This window comes from Malania oleifera, chromosome 1, assembly GCF_029873635.1.
Source record: "Malania oleifera isolate guangnan ecotype guangnan chromosome 1, ASM2987363v1, whole genome shotgun sequence".
In the NCBI taxonomy this organism is placed as follows: domain Eukaryota; kingdom Viridiplantae; phylum Streptophyta; class Magnoliopsida; order Santalales; family Ximeniaceae; genus Malania; species Malania oleifera.
The window spans coordinates 128,069,105-128,093,015 of record NC_080417.1 but is presented as its reverse complement, the minus strand read 5'-3'; the positions used below and the strand labels follow the sequence as shown (position 1 = coordinate 128,093,015).

General features: G+C 34.3%; 1 protein-coding gene across 1 annotated transcript in view; it reads right to left on the bottom strand.

Moving 5' to 3' along the window:
* The window catches only part of LOC131151179 (cell division cycle protein 27 homolog B), a 33,418-nt gene extending 30,628 nt beyond the window's left edge, over window positions 1-2,790 (bottom strand). Inside the window, exon 1 of the mRNA XM_058102429.1 lies at window positions 2,541-2,790. Within this exon, the coding sequence (XP_057958412.1) occupies window positions 2,541-2,645 (105 nt within the window). The 5' untranslated portion in view covers window positions 2,646-2,790. The remainder of the gene's footprint in view (window positions 1-2,540) is intronic.
* Window positions 2,791-23,911: the final 21,121 nt, after the last annotated feature.

The window sequence follows — 23,911 nt, the reverse complement described above, 5'->3', positions numbered from 1 at the left end:
GTATAAAGAGTCAATGAGGAACAAAAGCACATAAAAGTTAGAAACTAACAAAAGAAATTAAGTATTAAGTGCTCAACACTGAATTGAAAATCTCTTAGGAAACTATCCTTGCCTAGTTTGTATATTCCCTCTCTTTCTCTTTCTTGTTATCAAAAAAAAAAAAAAAGCTCTCAGGAAAGAATCTCTTTCTCATTTCGGCCTTCCTTTCTAGAACGGGAGATCCAAAATTTCACTCCAAATTGGATGTTGTTAAAAGTGTGCCAAATGGATAGGTGCTGGAGCAGCTGCAATTGCCTTAGCAGGGAGCAAGGGCTGCAGCCGGTATGCAATAGCTCTGAATTTAACTTGAACAGCTTGAACCAACTGCTGTATACTGAATTATTTTAACTGTTTGGTATTTAATGTCTAAATATGTGTTATTTCTCAATTTTAACCCTCTGAACTGTATAGAGTATATCTATTTGGTAAAATTACGAGGTAATTGCCTAAAACGTTTTTAATTTAATACGAGTAATATTTTTTGTCATATATTTATTCAATAATTATAAATCAACAGCAACATAATTTCTTGTTAGAAAAAAATAAAGTTATTATTTTAAATTTTACAAATATTTCAAGTGATTGATCATCAACATTACTCCAGCCTACACACACACACACACACACACATATATTAATCTTTTTTTTTACTTTTAAAATTGAAAGGTTCTTATTAATTTCTTTGTTTATTTTTGTGGTTGAGCCGTTGAGAAGCAATGAAGCCATCTCCAAAATCATGTTAGGGTGAGGATTGGAGGTGGATGGTTTCTTCGTATCAGTAAGAATAGACGGTGCAATACTTTCATAGGGACAGGTGATTTGAAAAACTAATTAGAACTTCAATAAGCCACAAACAAATAAGAAAAATCAATGCATGGCAGAGGAATTGTTAAAGACAGAAGAAGTAAGAAGCTAGTGCATGTTGTCTCTGGAGGAGATTGCCAGAGAGGGTGCTGGATGGGCAGCTGTAGTGTAGCCTCTTATGTGTATCATGGATTGTGGGAGCAAGATAGGGTTTGGTGTTGGACTTTTTTGTCATTTTTCGAAGGACAAAAATGGAATAGTGAATTCTAAATTTTCCCTCTTGTCGAATCAAACATGGGAATATGTCTCATTTTCAGGGAAACTAAGAGCTGCCGCCAAAATCTGTAATGTGATTCACTTATTTAGTGAATCAATTTAGATGTAGCCTCTATTTAGACCATTCATGATCAAAGGAACATCCCCTAAAAGTGAGAATATGCCTCATTTTCAGGGAATAGTGAATTCTAAATTTTCCCTCTTGTCAAATCAAACATGGGAATATGTCTCATTTTCAGGGAAACTAAGAGCTGCCACCAAAATCTGTAATGTGATTCACTTATTTAGTGAAACAATTTAGATGTAGCCTCTATTTAGACCATTCATGATCAAAGGAATGTCCCCTAAAAGTGAGTTCATGATGTAAAGCATCTTACAGATGCAGAGTACACAGAATTTTGCAAAGCAAATACAATGAAGTAGCAGTGCAATAGGTGAACTTGCACATGGTAGTAGAAGTTATACATGTGTCAGAGCATTAACTCGCCATCTACTTCTCTAGATCTTCTAAAGTTTGAATTTTGACAAGTTAGTCCACTAATGTTTCTTTTTTTCCCTTTTTTTTGAACAAAAAGTCCACTGATGTTCTTATTTGACATGTACTCGAACTGAACTTACTACATTTCTAAGATTTCATACTCTTCTAGCAGTGGGAACTACACCCCTGAAAAACCAATAAAAGAAGAAAAGTTTCTAGCATATCTTGAAAACTTTCTAAAATTGAGCAAAATTTGTCATTAAACAACAAAAAGAAAAGAAAAGAAAAGAAAAAAAAACTATGTTTGCACTGCATACAAAACCAACATAAAACAAATATGAATCTATGATATCATCTTGAGCAATGAGTTCAGCAAACATCAAAACTGTACTGGGCACCAATTGATTTGGCTATATTTTCAAAAATCCTGAAAACTACTCTGTTCTCTCATCTCTAAAAAATAACACCAGTTAGTCCAGTTTTATGCTATAGAAGAAAGTTGCAATCAAGATTATAGAGTAAACCACACCCATAAAGATTCTCTAGTGTGTTTGCCATCCCAACCCTGATAAAGTTTCCTCTGAATAAATGAAAAAAACAAGAAGAACGCACATACTCAGGTTCTAAAGTAAATTACAGGCTGAAATGTTGTATAATGAATTCACCCTCACCTACTAACATAAACAAAGATGTTAACTCTAAAGCAAAACGAGCATAAATAAAATAAAATTCCATCAGAAAAGACACTAAAAGTGACTGATATAGCATAAATTAAATGCAGATACTGCGAACGAACATAGAACCCCATAAACGGAGCCGCAAACACAAACTATGGCACGTGCATCAAAATTACGAGATTCACAGTAAAAAGACCAAGTATTTGAATTACAACAGAATGACTCGATACGAATCTCGATTATTAACGCTGAGAATTTGGAGATACCTCGGAGGGGAACTCCGCACAAAGGCGTTCGCAAACGAAAATGGCGTTGCGGTACATCAAGTGGCGAATACTCCTCTGCACACAGTCGACAAGTACAGCTTCCATGGCATCAAGTCCCTGTGCACGCCCAGGGGTTTCGGATTGGGAAAAAGCTTGTGCTTGCGCGATTTCGCAGGTAGGAGAGAGAGAGAGAGAGAGAGAGAGAGAGCGTGAGGAATGGGGACAGGGGTTTTGAATTTTTGGGTCGGTTCCGGGTGATCCAGTGGACAGTGGATCTTCGGGTTGTTATTGGGCGCAGTATTGGACCATTTCGGCCTTTTTATTCATTCGGATCCTGTTATGGGCCGGATATCCAAGTCCAACTACAATATTTTAATTTCAATTTTAAGTTCAAGTTGCTTTTTTTTTTTTTTTAGTTATGTTTCTGTATATTCTATTTGTTGATTTTTTATTTTTTTTACCATTTATGTTGTTCTTTTGGTTTATCCAATTTCATAGCACAAACATATGTCCATCTCCAAATTTAAGCAATTTAATTTTATATGGTAAAAATAAGGATGGGTATGGTTCAATTAACCGAACCAGTTGAACTAAAGTTTTGGTTCATTAAAAAAATGTGAACCAAAACTAAACCTTTTTAAACGATTAATTGAAATTCAAATAACCAATTTTTAGACCAATATCCAATGATTCAAACCAAAAGTATAATTTAAAACTTTAAAGTAATTAAAAAAATTTCTTTCATGATAATCAACAAGTAAATTTAAAATATTTAAAATAAAATTTAAGCATAAATATTAGATTACTAATATATTAGTTTGTATATTTATAATATATTAGTTTGATTCGGTTAATTGTGGTTCTCTGTGAGCCAACGGGGACCGTGGATGGTAATGGAGATGTGTCCCGGTAGTCGGGTTGGCCGAACGTCCAATTGATGCACGGAAGCCGTGTCTGCATTCCGGACTTTACCTTATTAGCAAGACCTATGGGAAGGATGTTGATCCATAGGTTTGGTATCGCACTAGGGGGTCCGAAGGGCTTGTTGGTGGCTGGAATTCCTATGTAATAAAAAAAATAAAAAACCAAAAACAATTGAACAACTCAAGATTTACATTTTTAAAATTACTTAAAAAAATAAATTACCAATCACCTTACAAATTACTTAAAAACACAAGAAACCTCAAATTGGCCTTAGAATTACAGCACAAATGCTTCTAAAGGATGAGCATATGCATATCATATACTCATATCCAAATTTGCCTTAGACTTCAATTTAATGTTAAACTTTGAATTTTTTATTGTTTTGTTTTTAATAGTCTAATGTTCACCTACCAATGCCCTTATCTCTTTTATTAGTCTATGAGTACAATGTAGTCTCCTATTGTATTTAGGTAACACAAGCAAACTCGGTTAGATTCAACCAATTGAATTTCAATTTCACTACAAATATTTTAATTGCAACATGTCACTTGTCTCCTATTGTGCAACAAAGAGCACAAACGAGTGAACTAAAACTATGTAATGGTCAGACAAAAGAAGCATTGTGTCACGGACCGCCAATTTCGACTCAATTAATGGGTCGTGCAGCACTTGTCGAGGTTCTCTCTCGACAGAGTCAGCCAACAACTACACATTCAATCCAGCTATCACGAACACTTTAGAGGTTTTCGAAAGCCATCATAGGCATGAAATATCAGTTCCAACAATAATGAATTCATGAAGACAAACGACCTTCATACTCAATGACATGTGGAACTAGTTGTTATATTCAATCAACAATACAAACACACAAGTCATTATCTGAGTTATTCAACATCTAGTATAAAAATTCATGGCGAGAGCAAGTGAAGGCATCTCTCCTCCCCATTTAACAGAGGTCATATTGTCAACCCCTAACATTCTCCCCCACTCACTCTATCGACGACCTTGTCAATGTATTTGTAAAAAGACTTCACACTCTTGCTGTTGATGACCTTCGTCATTGACTACATGTCCACCACGTTATATACTCTACATATTTAGTATCTACTCTATATGACTCGTCCAAGGTATGAGGGAACCATGAATTCTCACTTGTAAATAGCTAAAAGGGGACACAAACGCATTCACTGTGTGAGATTACGATGACTACTGACTTACAAAGAGCTGAAGAGATAAACAACTCATCCACTATGTGAATTAACTACAACTATTGACTGGTAAAGAGCTAAAAAGGGGTACAACTCATCGACTATATGGGATAACGACGACAACTAACAGGTAAGGATCTGAAAAAAAAAAAAAAAAAAATACAACTCATCTGCTATGTGAGGTAACTACGACAACTAACAGGTAAAAAACCGAAAAGATTTATGACTCATCCATTCCAGTTGGTTGTCTTTTGGATATTGAAATCTACTGAAACTCTCATTGTAGCATTGTTCAAGTTGTCAAAGGCTTGCAATCATCTATCTTAACTCGGTCAGAGCGTGCAGCGTTCACCCTGCCTACTTTCCTAGGTACTTGGCGAGAACCATTATCTTATATTTGCCATACCAACCGAAGCATGCATCATTTACCCTGCTAACCCTTTTGTGCTTGGTATGACACCCTACCTGCTTTCCTGGGCGCTTGGCGTGAACCATTACCCTTTCTCTACCATGTTGACTTATAAAGTGTGCATGCACGTTCACATTGTCTTCCCTTTTTCACTTTTGTGTGGCACCTTACCTACTTTCCTGCGTACTTGGTGCGAACCATTATCTTCTCTCTGTAGTCTTACTCGAAGTCTTTCTACTCACTTACCCATCTAAAAAGGAAGGTGTATTCCCAAGAAGGGGTGAATTGGAATTTTAAAATTTTCTTTAAATCCTTTCTATTAAACTTTTTCTCAATCCTCTTTAGTTTTAACAATTACACATGTAAAATTTATTAACAATAATAAGTACAGCGGAAGATTAAATTAGTTATTAACCTTAATAAATGAGTAGGCTTACTTTGAATGTTTTATGGATTAGTCAAGAATTTTTTCAGGAATTATCCAACAAATCAATTCAATCAAAGTAACCAAGATAAGATTCACAATAACACAATATCAACAATGCTTCCAAGTTTCAGCACTTAAGTAATTCAAAGTTGAGTTTGAGAATGAATGCTTGCTAATAATAAGCCCTGTATTTATGGACTTGTTTTCTCAATGTAAACCACAACTCAAACATTCAACAATCTTCCAAAATCTTAGACTTTAAATAAACTTTCACTTAATTAGTCTTGGGTGTTAACCAATCAACGAACTCCCTTTAAGGTTTCTGCAATTTATATTGATCAATCAACGTACTCCATTTTGGTTTCTGCAATCCCAAAACTGAATTAAACCTTGATTTATTTAATTTCCAATCTACGTAGTATATATGATCAAAAATTAAAATCCAACCACGTAATTAATATAAACAGGAAATTAAATGAGAGTAAGGAAGAGAGTGAGACGAGAGTTTTTACGAGGTTTGGTTTATACCCAGCCTACGTCCTCGTCTTAAGTCAATACCACCTAAGGATTCCACTATACCGTTCCTTTTCGGGATGAACAAACCTTTTACAATCTTCCTTTAGGGTAGAGCCCCCTCTCCAAGTGATACCCCATGCTCGTTCACTCCGTCAACAGGTTAGAGTGCGCATCTCTAAGCGATACCCCACGCTCGGTCTAGCAACGATTCGAGAACCTGAACTGTTTACAAAATAAGAAATAAATATTGGTGTACAAAGACTGTAGAGATCCTAAAATAAATAAATAAATAAATTAAGCTATATGATGGTTAAATATAAATGCCTAAATGTATAAGGATCAAAGTATATGTATATATATATATAAGAAGCTTAACTTCTAAGCTAGATTGAAATTGAAAAGAACTACGGAGAGCATCCTCTCTCAGTTCGTCCGTCTCTCTCCTCCGCCTCTCTCTCTCTCCTCAATTTCTCAATCAATACTCGGTTGATCGAAAAACGAAAAATACCGTTGGGTTTCATTCTCCGCCATTGTCAATCTAATCGGAGTGGATTTTTCATATGAGCGTTGTAGGCATCACTCCTGGGGTAAGGTACACCCACTATTTTTCCTTAATTTCTCTCAAATCTTTAGCCTAACTAACGATATGAAACCACCATGTGGTTCTAGGAGCGTTTCTCTACATGTCTAGCAGAGCGAATTTTTGAATTAGGTTTTTCAAACACCAATCTAAAGTTAGGGTAAGATTTAGGAAATTGAGCAAATTAGTGGTTTTTGGTAATTCAATTATTTTTTTGAAGTTTATGAGTTTAGGAAATGTTAAAATAGTATTTTATTTGGGATGAAATTGATAAATTAGAATTTATGAATTCAAGGTTCGGGTGAACGTCGTTGGTATAATTTCGGGATTCCTGCAAGCGTAGTTCAAGAAACTAGGTAAGGGGAATAGATTAAACCAGTGGATTTGTAAATTTCACTGGATAAAATGGAAATTTTATGAGTATATAAATTAATATGATTATCATGCGAGTTTTAAAAGAAAAACCAACCGTTTGAATTATGATTTTGAGCTTAGGGCTGTGTAGATATTATTTGTGAAAATGAAATGTGGAAACTAATGAATTTTTCTGGATAATTGTGAAGGATATTAAATGTGTATTTTCAGTAATCTGAACGATGAAAATGGGTTGACTTTTGTTATTTCAAATGATATAAATTATATTATTTGAAATGTGTGGCATGAGTAAAATGAAAAATACTGAGTTGATATGTTGGAAATACTTAAATGTATTGGGAATATGTTGCATGTGTATTATTAATTAGAGCAGGATATGAATGTTAAATTGCAATTTATGATTTGAGAACTTCGGTGGACCATAGTAGGCACAATAATGTTGCGCATGATTTCTGAAGAGCTAGTACACTCACTCGTCTTGTGGAGAGTGTGGAAACAAGATGGTCAATTGTGCTATGTAGGGTAGAGTTCCCCCTAGAGTGTGGACCAGTGTGGGAAAGTCAATCTGACTTACAGACTGAAGAGGTTGTTTTCTGATTTAATTCTAGTGGGCCAACCAGGGTTAAGTTCAGCCTTTGGGCCGCACAACCCGTCATAGGGGAAAGTATAATAGTGTATTATCCATCTGGTAGTTAGTTCTAAATGCATAATTGTTTAATTTAACCAGTGAATAATATGAGAACATAATATGTGAATGCAGACGTGAATACAGAGTAGCATGAAATCAGAGTAATGTGAAATATAAATGTGAAATGTGGATGTGAGATTAACGTGATGTGAAATGTGAAAGTGAATTATGTAATGTGACATACTAAGAACATGAAAAGAAGAGTGATACAGAGATAACAGATACAGAGTAAAGTAAATATGTATTATATATTGTAGTATTATATTTATTTGGGACAAAGTATACACTTCGCCTGAGGGCTTGCTGAGAAAGGCGAGTGCCCTGATTAATATCAGATGTAGCCATGTTGGGCTGCATAACGTATTAGGGTAGAGGGAAACTACTTGTATAGGTGGATAATCTTCCATATTCTCAGGAACTTCTAACAGTAAACTTTTGTTTGAATGTGTGTGTGAGTACAAGATAAACTATCCACCTGAGGGTTTACTAAGTAAGGTAAGTGCCCTGATATGCTTCGATTGTAGCCATGGGTTGCATAAGGTATCAAAGCAAATGGGTGCTACTTGTATGGGCGGATAATCACCCCAATCCTTGGGAAACTCTCATTAAGAAAATACGCTGCATGTGTGTGAGTAGGGACAGAGAATGATTTCATAATTGTGGATTAATTTGTAAACGATGATTATATTTTGTACACAAACCTCATGATAACCACACACTGGTATTAATCTATTCCATCTTACTGAGATGTGTCTCACCTGTTATACAATTCATCTTTTTTAGGACCTCCGTGTGATCGAGTTTAGCGAGCCTGGGGTTGGGTTTGTTGGCATAGTATTTTTGTGAGAGGGTAAAGATTTTGGTTGTATTTTTGGTTTATGTTTTTTAGTTTTTCTGATATATATATATATATATATATATATGGATACTGGATGTTGGGAAATACTGTTTTGGGATAGTTTATATAGTACTCTGGTATATTATTAAGGATATTTATTTATTTTTCCGCAACGTGATTGAGATTATGGTATCAGACACTGGTGATTAGATCACATCACACCTTGGGCCCCACTTGGCGGGTTCGGGGTGTGACAAAGACACTCTTAGAAGAGTAGATTAGTACAATTGAAATCACTAATATACTTCAATAAAAATATCAAAAAGAATGAAGTATGAAGCTCAAGAATTATTTTAGTGGTATTCTTCTCTTGATAAGATTAAAGAACTCAAAACTTTTACTTAGAGAAGAAATCGGCAACTCATAATAATCTCAATTGATTAGTAGCAATTCAATAGGCAAGAAAGCTCTGAGAGCAAGTGAGCATTGAGAGATGTTTTTGAATTCTTGGTGTTAATTTGATTTCATAAACCATGTACTTATAGACTTAGAAAGAGACAAATTCGTGTTGCCCAAGATTACTTTGAGTGTCCCCCAAGTTTTAAGAAAGTTTGGGGTGCAAAAAATTAAAATTTGAAATCAAAACATTTTAATAAATATAACTGTTGTCGAGGTTTGGTCGCCTGAACTATAGGTTCAGTCGCCTGAGCCTTCAGCCCACTATTTTATTTTTCTATTGAAAACCGGGTCAGGGGCCTGAGGTCCAACTTCAGTCGTGTAATGACCCAGAAAATTTTAATGATAAAATTATTAGGAAAAATAATAGATGAAAAGGATAAATAAGGAATAAAGAAAAAGGGGAAAAGAAGAAAGGGAAAAGAAATGTTAAAAAGGGTACAAACAGGTGCTCGTCGACAAGCATGGTTTTCTTGTCGACGAGAGATCTTCAGGAACTCGTCGCCGAGCAAGTATATCTCGTCGACAAGGATTAACCGAGAGGGTTTTGGCTGTTCTAAAACTCATCAACAAGCTCACAGCCTTGTCGATGAGTGTTCTTCAGTGATTCATCGACGAGTCTTATCTTCTCGTCGATGAGTCCACGTGGCAACATCGTCTATAAATTGAACCAGGATTGCTTCCACACGAAGGAAATCATTTTTCCTTCGCATTTCTCTCTCTAAAACCATTTCTCTCCCTTCTCTTTAAGAATCCAGCCCGGTTTCAGCCCGAATCGACAATCAGAGGTCACTACGATGTTCTAGGGAAGATTCTCTACACATCTAGCGAATCAGTTTCTTAAACTGGCATTTCGGGAAACGCTCCTAAATTGAGGTAAGGGTTTAGATTCTCAGTTTTGGGTTTTAGAAGGTTATTTAAGGTTATTAAGTTGATAAAACGTAGAAATAGTAGTTTATTTGGGGTTTATTTAATTAAACTAGGGTTTTTGAACTAGGGATCGGGTGAGCATCACAGGCATTGGTTCGGGATACCTATTGGTGTAGTTTAAGGATTCGGGTAAGGGGGAAATTTATATATTAAATTAGGTTTTTATGGATTAAATAAAAATGGACTATGTTATATATGTATGTATGTTTTCATGCTTGTATAAAATGTCAACCATGTAAGTTATGTTTTCTGAGCTTAAGACTGCTTATTTAGTTACGTATATATGAAAATGAACTAATGAAAGTAGAAAGTATTTCAGGATAACTATGTAAGAAATGAAAGTATATTTTCAATATATAAATGTTAAATGTTGGTTGACTTATTTTACAGGTAATGTATGAATTTTACTGTTAAAATGTATGGCATGAGTGGATTGTAATGTTGTTTGAACATATGTTACATGTATGGGATGCAGGCTATGTAAGAATGAATTGTTAATGAAATGTTATAAGGACCATGTTGCTTGTGTTTGATAATACAACCATGTATGCAACGACAGCTAAAAGGAGCAATAGACTAATTGATGACAGCTAAAAGGAGTTGTGTTAGCAGATTTTAACACATATCTATGTAGACTAACTGATGTACAACTAAAGGGAGTTGTAGTGTGAATGAATGAAATGAAAAGGAAATGTGAATGAAATGGATATGAAATATGAAATGTGAACGAAGTAAAATGTTAAAGGTTACGTAAAGTGAAATGCTATAGAATGCTAAAGTTATGAACATGAACAGTTATGGATGGTTAAATAACGACAAATAGTGTAATGTATTATGGAATTATCAGTAATTATGCTAGTAGAACATATCACCTAAGGTGGGGCAAACTCTTTACTTGAGGACTTGCTGAGAAAAGCAAGTGCACTAGTAGTATCAGATGTAGCAATAGGCTGCATAACGCGCTAGGGCAGAGGGAAACTATTTGTATGAGAGGGTAGATTTCCATATTCTCGTGGGCCTTCGCTAGTAAACTTTGTATGAATTATGTGAGTACGAGATTAATTTATCACTTGAGGGCTTACTGAGTAAGGTAAGTGCCCTGGTATGCTTCAGTTGTGACATTTGGGTTGCCTAATGTATTAGGGCAGAGGGGTACTACTTGTATGAGCGGGTAATCACCCTTATCCTTGGGTAGTCTCATGGGTAAATATTCTGCATGTGTTTGAATAGGATGAGGAAATGTTTTTAAGAATTTATGTTATTGGTTTTGCAAATGAAATTAAAATGTTGATTATAATCTCATGTGGACCACATGTTGTTTTAATATATATTGTTTCTTTCCCTCACTGAGATGTGTCTCACCCAATTACGAATTTATCTTTTTAGGACTGCCATGTAAACGAGCTTAGAGAAGCTCGAGGTTGATAACATTTTTGTGGTTCTAGATAAAGAAAAGGGTATACATATTTTTGATGATATTTGGGATGTATATAAGTTATGTTTTATGATTTATGTTTTAAGTCTTCTAGATTTTATGGATGGTTGTGAAACATACTGGAGATTGTGAATATTGAATATTTATGGAGATATGTGCATATATGGAAATGCAAGTGATGAATGGCTATTATGGATTATGGATAGAATTAGTAAACTTTGGTATTGTTTGTATGATTGAGGATCATAGTTATGTTTTCCCCCACGTATGTATGATTTAATTATGGATTATTAGGATTTAATCAGGTATAACGCACTAGACCGGGATTAAGGGTTTGGGGAGTTACATTTTGGTATCAGAGCAATAGATTTTGGGTTCTACAAATTTAGGAATGATTTATACCAGAGTATAGGAATTAGTTAGGATAAGGGTACTAGATGAATAGGTTAGGTGTTGAGAAGTAGGTATGGTGTAGGAAAGTATAGGAATTTGTTTTGTAGTTTAGAGGCGGAAGTACATCGACGATTTCCTGTGATTTTTCTGAAGCAGTCGAGCCTCAGAAAAGTCACAGTAAACCTTAGATGATTTCATTTCTGAATTGCGAGACTGGTCCTTATATGGAGATTTTGGATGTTTATTGGATTTAATTTAATGATTATGATGTTTGGGAATTATGATATGAAACTCTTATCTCTTTTCTATCCTATTTTTAGGATGGACTTTGGAAATGAGAATATAGATGTTGAAGGAAGGGAAGGTTCAAATACTTCCAGTGAAGAGGACATTGATACCTCCAAGGTGTTGCGGGGTATAGTCCGCCAGGTTAGGGCAAAGATGAAGAAGGAACCTAAATAACAGAATTGTCCACCTGCAGGCCAAGGCTGCAGCATTAAGGAGTTTATGAGGATGAACCCTCTGACCTTTGTAGGAGGACCTGATTCAATGGCTGTGAAGAATTGGATACAGGAAATAGAGGAGATCATGGTTGTACTCGATTGCACGGACGAGTAGAAGGTTTGTTATGCTACATTCAAGATGACTGGAGAGGCAAAACACTGGTGGCTTTTTGCAAAGCTGCTAGAGGACCTGAGGCTGAAAAAGATAACTCTTTCTTGGGAGAGATTCAAGGAGCTATTCTTCGACAGGTATTTTCCTTTATCTGTCAGAGAGGAGAAGATTGATGAATTTACTAATTTGACCCAGGGGGAGATGACCATTGCAGAATATGCAGCAAAATTTGTGGAACTATCACGCTTTGCACCATTTCTAATTCCGAAAGAGGCAAGGAAGGCCAAGAAGTTTGAAAAAGGCCTGAGACGCAGAATATATGAGCTGGTGGTGGGGTTTCAAGTTCATACTTTCTCAGGATTAGCTGATAAGACTTCGATGCTAAAGAAGAGTATTCAAAGCAACATAGAGCCTTTAGAGTAGAAGAAGAGGTTTGCACCATCTAGATTTCAGTTTGAGGCCAATCAGGGATCAGGGAGGAAAGGGAAAGAGGCAGTGGACTCTGTATGCCAGAAATGTAATAAAAGGCATACGAGCGAATGCTGGTTTGGCACTCTGAATTATTTCAGGTGCGGTAAACCAGGGCATATCAAGAAAAATTGTTGGGAACCATTGCCTTTGGTATCTGTTCAGAACCAGGATCGAGGAAAACAACAGGTACCACTTGGAAGAGGTGTTCCACCTCAATTATATACACTACAGGCTGAGGAGGATGCCATCAAAGAAGCAGGTATGACTTTATGATTAAGGAAATTATAAATTAATTCAGTTATGGATGATTAAGCAGTATACATGATGATCTAAATGTTTATGATGATGTAATTAAATGTAAATAATGTAGGGATTTGGGTGATATACATATTGAATTATATGACTTAGTGAATTCTAATGATGTGAAAGGATGATTGGTAGGTAAACTTTCAAGGACGAAATTTCTTAAGGGAGGAAGAATGTAATGACCCAGAAAATTTTAGTGATAAAATTATTAGGAAAAATAATAGATGAAAAAGATAAATAAGGAATAAAGAAAAGAGGGGAAAAGAAGAAAGGGAAAAGAAATATTAAAAAGGGTACAAACATGTGTTTGTCGACGAGCAGGGTTTTCTTGTCAACGAGAGATCTTCAGGAACTTGTTACCGAGTAAGCATGTCTCATCAATAAGGATTAACCGAGAGGGTTTTGGCTGTTCTGAAACTCGTCGACGAGCTCACGGCCTTGTCGACGAGTGTTCTTTAGTGGTTTGTCGACGAGTCGACGTGGCAATAACGTTTATAAATTGAACCAAGATTGCTTCCACGTGAAGGAAATCATTTTTCCTTCGTGTTTCTCTCTCTAAACCCGTTTCCCTCCCTTCTCTCTAAAAAATTAGCTCGGATTCAGCCCGAATCGACGATCGGAGGTTGCTACGGTGTTCTAGGGAAGATTCTCTACATATCTAGCGGATCAGTTTCTTAAACTGGGCATTTCGAGAAACGCTCCTAAATTGAGGTAAGGGTTTAGATTCTCAGTTTTGGGTTTTAAAGGGTTATTTAAGGTTATTAATTTGAGAAAATGTAGAAATAGTAGTTTATTTAATTAAACTAGGGTTTTTGAATCAGGGACCAAGTGAGCATCATAGGCATTAGTTCGAGATACCTATTGGTATAGTTTAAGGATTCAGGTAAGGGGGAAATTTATATATTAAATCAGGTTTTTATGGATTGAATAAAAATGGACTATGTTATATATGTATATATGTTTTCATGCAAGTATAAAATGTCAACCATGTAAATTATGTTTTCTGAGCTTAAGACTGCTTATTTAGTTACGTATATATGAAAATGAACTAATGAAAGTAGAAAGTATTTCAGGATAAATATGTAAGAAATGAAAGTATATTTTCAATATATAAATGTTAAATGTTGGTTGACTCTTTTTACAGGTAATGTATGAATTTTACTGTTAAAATATATGGCATGAGTGGATTGTAATGTTGTTTGAACATATGTTATATGTATAGGATGCAGGCTATGTAAGAAATGAATTGTTAATGAAATGTTATAAGGACCATGTTGCTTGTGTTTGATAATGCAACCATGTATGCAATGACAGCTAAAAGGAGCAATAGACTAATTGATGACAGCTAAAAGGAGTTGTGTTAGCAGATTTTAACACATATCTATGTAGACTAACTGATGTACAACTAAAGGGAGTTGTAGTGTGAATGAATGAAATGAAAGGGAAATGTGAATGAAATGGATATGAAATATGAAATGTGAATGATGTAAAATGTTAAAGGTTACGTAAAGTGAAATTTTATGGAATGCTAAAGTTATGAACATGAACAGTTATGGATGGTTGAATAATGACAAAGAGTGAAATCTATTATGGAATGCTAAAGTTATGAACATGAACAGTTATGGATGGTTGAATAATGACAAAGAGTGAAATCTATTATGGAATTATCAGTAATTATGCTAGTAGAACATGTCACCTAGGGCGGGGAAAACTCTTTGCTGTAGGGCTTGCTGAGAAAGGTGAGTGCACTAGTAGTATTAGATATAGCAGTAGGCTGCATAACGCTTCAGGGCAGAAGGAAACTATTTGTATGGGAGGGTAGATTTCCCTATTCGCGGGGGCCTTCATTGGTAAACTTTGTATGAATTGTGTGAGTACGAGATTAATTTATCACTTGAGGGCTTACTGAGTAAGGTGAGTACCCTAGTATGCTTTCGTTGTGACCTTTGGGTTGTCTAATGTATTAGGGCAAAGGGGTGCTACTTGTATGGGCGGGTAATTACTTATCCTTGGGTAGTCTCGTGGGTAAATATTCTGCATGTGTTTGAATAGAATGAGGAAATATTTTTAAGAATTTATGTTATTGGTTTTGCAAATGATGTTAAAATTTTGATTATAATCTCATGTGGACCACACGTTGTTTTAATATATATTGTTTCTTCCCCTCATTGAGATGTGTCTCACCCGATTATGAATTTATCTTTTCAGGACCACCACGTAAACGAGCTTAGAGAAGCTTGAGGTTGATAGCAGTTTTGGGGTTCTAGATAAAGAAAAGGGTATACATATTTTTGATGATATTTGGGATGTATATAAGTTATGTTTTATGATTTATGTTTTAAGTCTTCTGGATTTTATGGATGGTTGTGAAACATACTAAAGATTGTGAATATTGAATATTTATGGAGATATGTGCATATATGGGAATGCAGGTGATGAATGGTTATTATGGAATATGGATAGAATTAGTAAACTCTGGTATTATTTGTATGATTGAGGATCATAGTTATGTTTTCCATTGCGTATGTATGATTTAATTATGGATTATCAGGATTTAATCAGGTATAATGCATCAGATCGAGATTAAGGGTTCATGGCGTTACAAGTCGCCTGAGGCTACACTGCCTCTTCAAAATTCTTTCAAGAAAATCTTTAGTCGCCTGAACTTAGTCTTCAGTTGTCTAAGGAAATTCTTTAGGTGCCTAAGCTTTGATTTCAGTCGCCTAGACAAACAAAATTCCTATTTTTCTGTTTAGTTTTCATAACCCTTGGCCTTCTTGCTTTCTTACATTTAAAATAGATTTTTTGGGGCTTTTAAAATAGGGTCTCTAAGTCCATTTTATCCCCTAAAGAGCTTCATCTCATCCAAAATGATATTTAGAGTTGAAGTACTTACATGAAGCTTTCAAAAACTTAAAAACTCTTTTGATCTTTGCAGTGTTCATGAATGACCTTTATTTTTCTCTGAGCTTGATTATTCTTTGAGCTTCATTAGCTTTAACTATCTTGAGTCTCCTTGAGTTTCCACTTGATCACTTTGTAAATGTAGTATGACTTTAAGCACTTTGTTATCTTTGGTCATTCTTTCTTGATCCTATTTGAACTTGTCATTTTAGAGTTCCTGAAATCTCATTAATAAAGACATCTTGAGACTTTGACATTCTAAGCACTTAAGTCTTCATACTTGTCTTTCTTTGAATCCATCTTGTCTTCAAGCTTCAATATATTTTAAGCTTTTGGCAAGTTCTCTTAATATTCATGCTCTCATGATCTTCAAGCTTTATTAGATCATCTTTGAATGCATGCTTTAATATTCTTTTAAGCTTCATTTGATCATCTTTCAATGATCCTTGTGAGCACTTGACCTTATATTTTCATACTTAAGTCCTGAAATATCATCATTTAACCAAATATGTTAAGTTCCTCTGATTTGTTATCATTAAAACAAAATTTTAAGCCTTGTAAAGCCAACAATCTCCCATTTTTTTATGATGACAATTAAGGATTAAAAAATTGAGTAAGCCTTAAAAAGGCTCTCCCTTAGAATAACCATCAACTTAACAATATTTGCAATATCAAGATAAATTTTAATATTAATTTCAATATTATGCTCATATATCAAGATCACATCATTCAAGATCAAGATCACATCATTAAAGATCAAATACCTTTATAGTTGAGTCAATATACATGCTTTGGTATGCATCATCATGTTCAATTTTTGCTCAAAACTTCTCCCCCTTTTAACATCAATCAAAACAAGTAAGATATAAAGAAAAACATATAAATACTAAGGTAATGAGCAACCATAAGCAAAAGTATAGATCTAGTGAAGGCTTAAAACAGAAACTTTGCATTCAACATGCATAAAAAGATAGACAATAAGTTCTCAAAGTAGCATAAGAAAATACAAAAGATTATATATCATAATTTTCAATGATTTTCAACATAAATTATGATATCACCATTAAACAAAAACTTCCCCTGAATGAAGTATATTTTATATTCAATAAATTCAGAATTTCATTTGTGAATTATAAACTATGTATTCATGAAGATGTCAAGATTACCAATAATTCTGTTAAATTTATCGTGTCATGCTCAAATATCAATTAACATGCTCATAAATACCAATATATTTCATAGATACCAATACTAATATCATATCATACGCTGCTTAAGGATATCAATTTATTTTCATAGATACCAATTTTTCAATTCAACTCTCTCCCCCCTTTTTTGACATTAATAAAATAAAGAAGGTTATCAATAAGCATATGCATTCTAATGCAAGGAGCAACACAAGACAAATAAGTCTTAGACAATTCATCCATTAATTGTGGTCAACAATATTATTTTCATTTGTTTCAATATGATAAGCATCAATAGGCTCAAAAACTCATCCTTTTCCCCTATTTCAACTTGTTTAATATCCTTGTATTATGAAATGATTTTCCGTAGATTTGAACAAGGATAATTTTCTTCTTGAGTCAGTCATATGCTATGAGCATAAAACAAGTTCATTGCACCTACAATACTTTTATCAGTTGTATTTCATATTTTTCTCTTGTGAGCTTCGTTAGCGATTGATCTTCTAAATCTCAAGTATGTGCAAATAATATCATATGATGTGCTCTTTAAAAAAAAATTTTACCCTTAAGTAATTATAAGAGTTCAACTAAGGTTATGCTTTTTCATTCGTTTAGCTATAGCTGAAATATTTATCATGATATGCATAGTTAATATAGACTTTCAGATTATGCATTAGATCTTTATGATAGACATATCTATTTATATTTTATGATTTAAACATGTTTATTATTAGAGCACATTTATAATTATCACTTTATTTCTATTAGGATTGGCTTACTTAAATTCTATAGGCTGTTGAGTCATTACTAATCCATTTCATTTTAACATAATTTTAGCTTTCTTAACTCCTAATAAGAGAATACATATGCGTAAAATCTATGGAGTCATTGGTTTATGAACTATTCTTTCATCTAGGTACCCACACTTTCTTGGGTCTGGATGATGTTTCTTTAACTTTCCAAACTTGTTTAATTTTCACACCCTTTCTCTTTAATGGGCATTCAAACTTTATATGTCATTTCTTCTTACATAGTAAGCATGTGGTGTGAGTGTAAGCATTTGAAGAGGTGCTAGCATAATCTTTGGAGGCTTTTGTAAAGTATCCCATGTAGAGGTTCTTTTTCCTTGTGTTCTCAACTCCATTAAATCCTATGCCTTCTTTATTCAAGGACATTCTTTGTTAGCCAATCATTTTATCAAGATTTTCTTTTCCTATTGTGAAGTTGTAAATTATTTTATTTTGGTCCTTAATTTTCTTTTCAAGACAAAGAATTTTTGAATTTTTAATTCCTTCGCAGTTAACTTGCAGTCTTACTAGTTCTTTAGTCATTTGATTTATTTTACTTTCAAGTTCATCAATAACTAGGTCTTTTTCTTTTTCAACTGAAACTTGAGATCTTAAATCTTCTAGTTCTTTCATCATCTTTTCATTCTTACTTTCTAATCTCTTGATTTTTAGATTTTTTCTCTTTCAGCAAAATTTTTAGATTCTAATTCTTTTATCACAGTTTCATTCTTATTTTTCAATGACGTATATCATTTAGTTACTTTAACTAAAATATTATAAGTTTTGAATAATTCACTTTATAGTTCTTCATAAGATGGCATACTCTCATCATTGAATTCATTAGATGATTCATCACTATAATCATTAAATGATTTTGATGAGGAGTTTTGTTTTTCATCATCGTCCCATGCCATAAAGCAAGCAAGCTCTTGGTCACTTGATTCACCATCTAAACTACTTGTACTAATATTATCCCATGTAGTGGCTTTCATTGCCCTTTTCTTTTTCTTTTTGGAATCTTTCTTAAGTTGTAAACAATCCGATTTTATGTGTCCAACTTTCTTACAATTATAACATGTAGGAGGTTCTTTTTTTGTTTCTTTCTTATTAGTTTCTTCTTCATCTGATTTTGAGTTTCGAATTTTTCTTATAAATTTATTCTTCTTTCTAAGGATTTTTTCAAGTTTCTTAGTTATGAAAGCTATATCATTTTCATCAATTACCTCTTCATCTTAATCGTTAGAGCTTTCACTTGAGGCTTTAAATGCAATGGACTCCTTGTTTTTAGATTTTCCACGTCTTTCATTTATTGTCATCTCATAAGTGAGCAGAGAACCTATTGGTTCATTTAGGGAGGTGTTTTTCAAATTTCTTCCTTCAGTTATTGCAGTGGCCTTAGGTTCCAAAATCAATGGAAGTCCTCTAAGAATTTTTCGAATCATTTCATAAGTTGAGTAATTCTTTCCTAAGGCATTGAAGGAGTTTATTATATGGGTGAACCTAGTGTACATACTAGTGATGGTTTCATACGGGTTCATCCGAAAGACCTCATACTCGCTTGTGAGCATGTCGATTCTATTATCTTTAACATCAACTGTTCCTTCATAGGTTACCTCTAGTTTATCCCATATTTCTTTAATTGATTTACATGCCATGACCCTATTGAATTCATTTACATCAAGAGCACAATATAAAACATTCATAGCACTTGAATTTACTTGCAACATCTTATGGTCATTGTCTCTCATCTCTTTTTCCTCTTTAGGTATTTCTTTGTTATCTATGTTTTTGGTAGGGACAAGGTCACCATGTGTGACAACTTTCCAAGCTTTCCAATCCATGGTTTGCAGGTATATCCTCATTTATTGTTTCCAAAAAGTATAATTGACTCTGCAAAAGAGGGGAGGCTAATATGAGGATTGACCCTTAGTAAAGGGAGCTACGCCTAGGTGTGCCATAAAGACCTTTATATAGCTTCTAGTTAAGATTTGCTATAACTCGGCTCTGATACCAATTGAAAAGGAAGATGTATTCCCAAGAAGGGGGTGAAATGTGATTTTAAAATTTTCTTTAAATCCTTTTTATTAAACTATTTCTCAATCCTCTTTAGTTTTAACAATTATACATGTAAAATTTATTAACAATAATAAGTACAGTGAAAGATTAAATTAGTTATTAACCTTAATAGAGGAGTATGCTTACTTTGAATGCTTTATGGATTAGTCAAGAATTCTTTTAGCAATTATCCAACAAACCAATTCAATCAAAGTAACCAAGATAAGATTCACAATAACACAATCTCATCAATGCTTCCAAGTTTCAGCACTTAAATAATTCAAAGTTGAGTTTGAGAATGAATGATTGCTAATAATGAGCTCTGTATTTATGGACTTGTTTTCTCAATGTAAACCACAACTCGAACATTCAACAATCTTCCAAAAACTTAGAATTTAAATAAACTTTCAGTTAATTAGTCTTGGGTGTTAACCAATCAATGTACTCCCTTTAAGGTTTCCGCAATTTATATTGATCAACCAACATACTCCATTTTGGTTTCCGCAATCCCAAAACCGAATTAAACCTTGGTTTATTAAATTTCCAATCCACACTGTATATATGATCAAAAATTAAAATCCAACCACGCAGTTAATATAAACAGGAAATTAAATAAGGGTAAGGAAGAGAGAGTGAGACGAGAGTTTTTACGAGGTTTGGCTTATACCCAGCCTACGTCCTCATCTTACGTCAATACCACTTAAGGATTCCACTATACCGTTACTTTACGGTCGAAACAAACCTTTTACAATCCTCCTTTAGGGTAGAGCCCCCTCTCCAAGCGATACCCCACGCTCGGTCACTCCTTCAATAGATTAGAGTGCGCCTCTCCAAGCAATACCCCATGCTCGGTCTAACAACGATTCAAGAACCTGAATCGTCTACAAAATAAGAAATAAATATTGGTGTACAAATACACTCTCAAAAGAGTAGATTAGTACAATTGAAATTACTAATATACTTTAATCAAAATATAAAAAAGAATGAAGTATGAAGCTCAAGAATTATTTCACCGGTATTCTTCTCTTGATAAAATTCAAGAACTCGGAACTTTTGCTCAAAGAAGAAATCAGCAACTCAGAATAATCTCAGTTGATTAGCAGCAATTCAGTAGGCAAGAAATCTTTGAGAGCAAGTGAGCTTTGAGAGATGTTTTTCAATTCTTGGTATTAATTTGATTTCATAAACCATGTATTTATAGGCTTAGAAAGAGACAAATTCATGCTGCCTAAGATTACTTGGAGTGTTCCCCAAGTTTTAAGAAAGTTTGGGGCACAATAAATTTAAATTTGAAATCAAAACATTTTAAAAAATATAACCATTGTCGAGATTCAGTCGCTTGAACTATAGGTTCAGTCGCCTAAACCTTCAGCCCACTATTTTATTTCTCTGTTGAAAACAGGGTCGGTCGATTGGAAAATGGAAAATACAACTAGGTTCCATTCTCTGTCATTGACATTTTAACCGAAGTGGACTTTTCGTAGGAGTGTTGTAGGCACTACTCCTCGGGTGAGGTAAACTCACTCTCTTTCTTCAATTTCTCCTCAATCTTCAGCAAAATTGATGATTGGACACCACCACGGGGTCTTAGTCTCAATCGTTGTCATTTTAATCGGAGTGGATTTTCAATTTGGGTTTTCTAGGCACCACTCCAAAGTTAGGGTAAGGGTATGGGAATTAAGCAAATTTGTAGTTTTTGAGATTTTAATTATTTATTTGAAGTTCATGAGTTTAGTAAATGTGGAAAAGAATGATGTTTTATTTGGGGTGGTATTGATAAACTAGGGTTCAGGTGAGCATCGCGGGTATAATTTCAAGACCCTTGCAGGCATAGTTCAGGAAACCAGGTAAAGAGAATAGATTAAACCAGTAATTTTGTAATTCAACCAGTTAAAATGAAAATTATATTTATATATATATATATATATATATATGTGATTATCATGTGGGATTTGAAAAGCCAACTGTTTGAACTATGATTTTGAGCTTAGGGTTGTGTTATTAGTTATTATTTGTGAAAATGGAATGATTAAAGAAATGGATTTTCTGGATAAAATGTGGAGATAATTTAACGTGTATTTTCAGTAAAACAAATGATAAACATGGGTTGGCTTATTATTTTAGATGATATAATTATGCGTATTATTCAAATCACGTGATATGAGTAAAGTGAATATAATGTGTTGAATTATGATATATTTATGAGATGTTGGAAATACTGAAATGCATTGAGAATATATATTGTGTGTGATTGTTTAAAACATAGCTAAATGTGAACGTTAAATTGCAAGTTATGGTTTGAGAACTCTGGTGGACCATAGTAGGCATAGTACTGTTGCGCATGATTTCTGAAGAGTTAGTGCACCCACATGTCTTATAGAGAGTGTGGAGATGGGATGGTCGATTGTGCTGAGAAGGTTAAAGTCCCCCTGGAGTCTAGACCAGTATGATAATAGTCAATTTGACTTATATACTGAAGAGGTTGTTATTGATTTAACTCTAGTGGGCCAACCAGGGTTAAGTCCAGCCTAAGGGCCGCACAACCCTTCATTAGGGGAAGCATGACAGTATTTATCCATCTGGCAGTGAGTTCTAAATGCATAATTGTAAATTCAACCAACATACAGTGAATGTGAATACAAATTATGTGATATGAAATGTGGGAACATATTATGCGATACAAGATATTATGTGATGAGAAATGTTATGTGGTGTGAAATATTGAGAATTGTGAAAATTGAGATTATAAATAGATAAGTATTACAGAGATAACAAGGCATGGAGTAATGTAACAAAGTAATAAGTGTATTACATATTGTAGTATTATATGTATTTGGGGCAAGGTAAACTCTCCGCCTGAGGGCTTGCTGAGAAAGGTGAGTGCCCTGATAAGTATCAGATGTAGCCATACTGGGTTACATAACGTATTAGGGCAGAGAGAAGTTACTTGTATGGGTGGGTAATCTTCCCTATCCTCAGGAACCTTCGCTAACAAATAATTGTGTGAATGTGTGTAAATACGAGAAAAACTATCCACATGAGGGCTTACTGAGTAAGGCAAGTGCCCTGATGAGCATCAGTTGTAGTCATACCCGGTTGTATAAGGTATCAGAGCAGAGGGGTGCTACTTGTATAGGCGAGTAATCACCCCAATCCTTGGGAAACTCTCGTTAATAAAATACGCTGCATATGTGTGAGTAGGGACAAAGAATGATTTCATACTTGTGGATTAATTTGTAAATGATGATTATATTCTATGCACAAACTTTATGATAGCCACACACTGGTATTAATCTATTCCGTCTTACTGAGATGTGTCTCACCCGATATGAATTTCATCTTTTTAAGGACCTCCACGTGATCGAGCTCTGTGAACTCGAGGCCGGCCTAGTAGTTTAAAGAGAGAGAGAGAGAGAGAGAGAGAGAGAGAAAGGGTATAACTTAGAATATATATTTTTGGGTTGTATTATATTTATGATTTACGAGTTGTATATTTGTGAATACTGGATGTTGGAGAATACTTTTTTGTGTGATATATATATAGAACTCTAGTATGTTATATATAAAGGATGTTAGTTTATTTTTCTGTTGTGTAATTGATGTCATAGTATTAGATACAGGTAAATGAACACGTGGCACCTGAGCCCCACTTGGGGGGTCGAGGAGTCACAAAAGTTGTTTGGATTTATTTAGCAGGATTAGTGAAATTTGACCACTTGCTCCAATCTAATTATTCTAATGAGAAGAGAGTATATGTGTAGGTTCAGGAAGATACCTTGATTGTTTCCCTTTTATGGAATTTGATCGAGCCACACATTGCACGTATATGTATGCATCTAGATACATGCAATGAGATTTGGGATTAT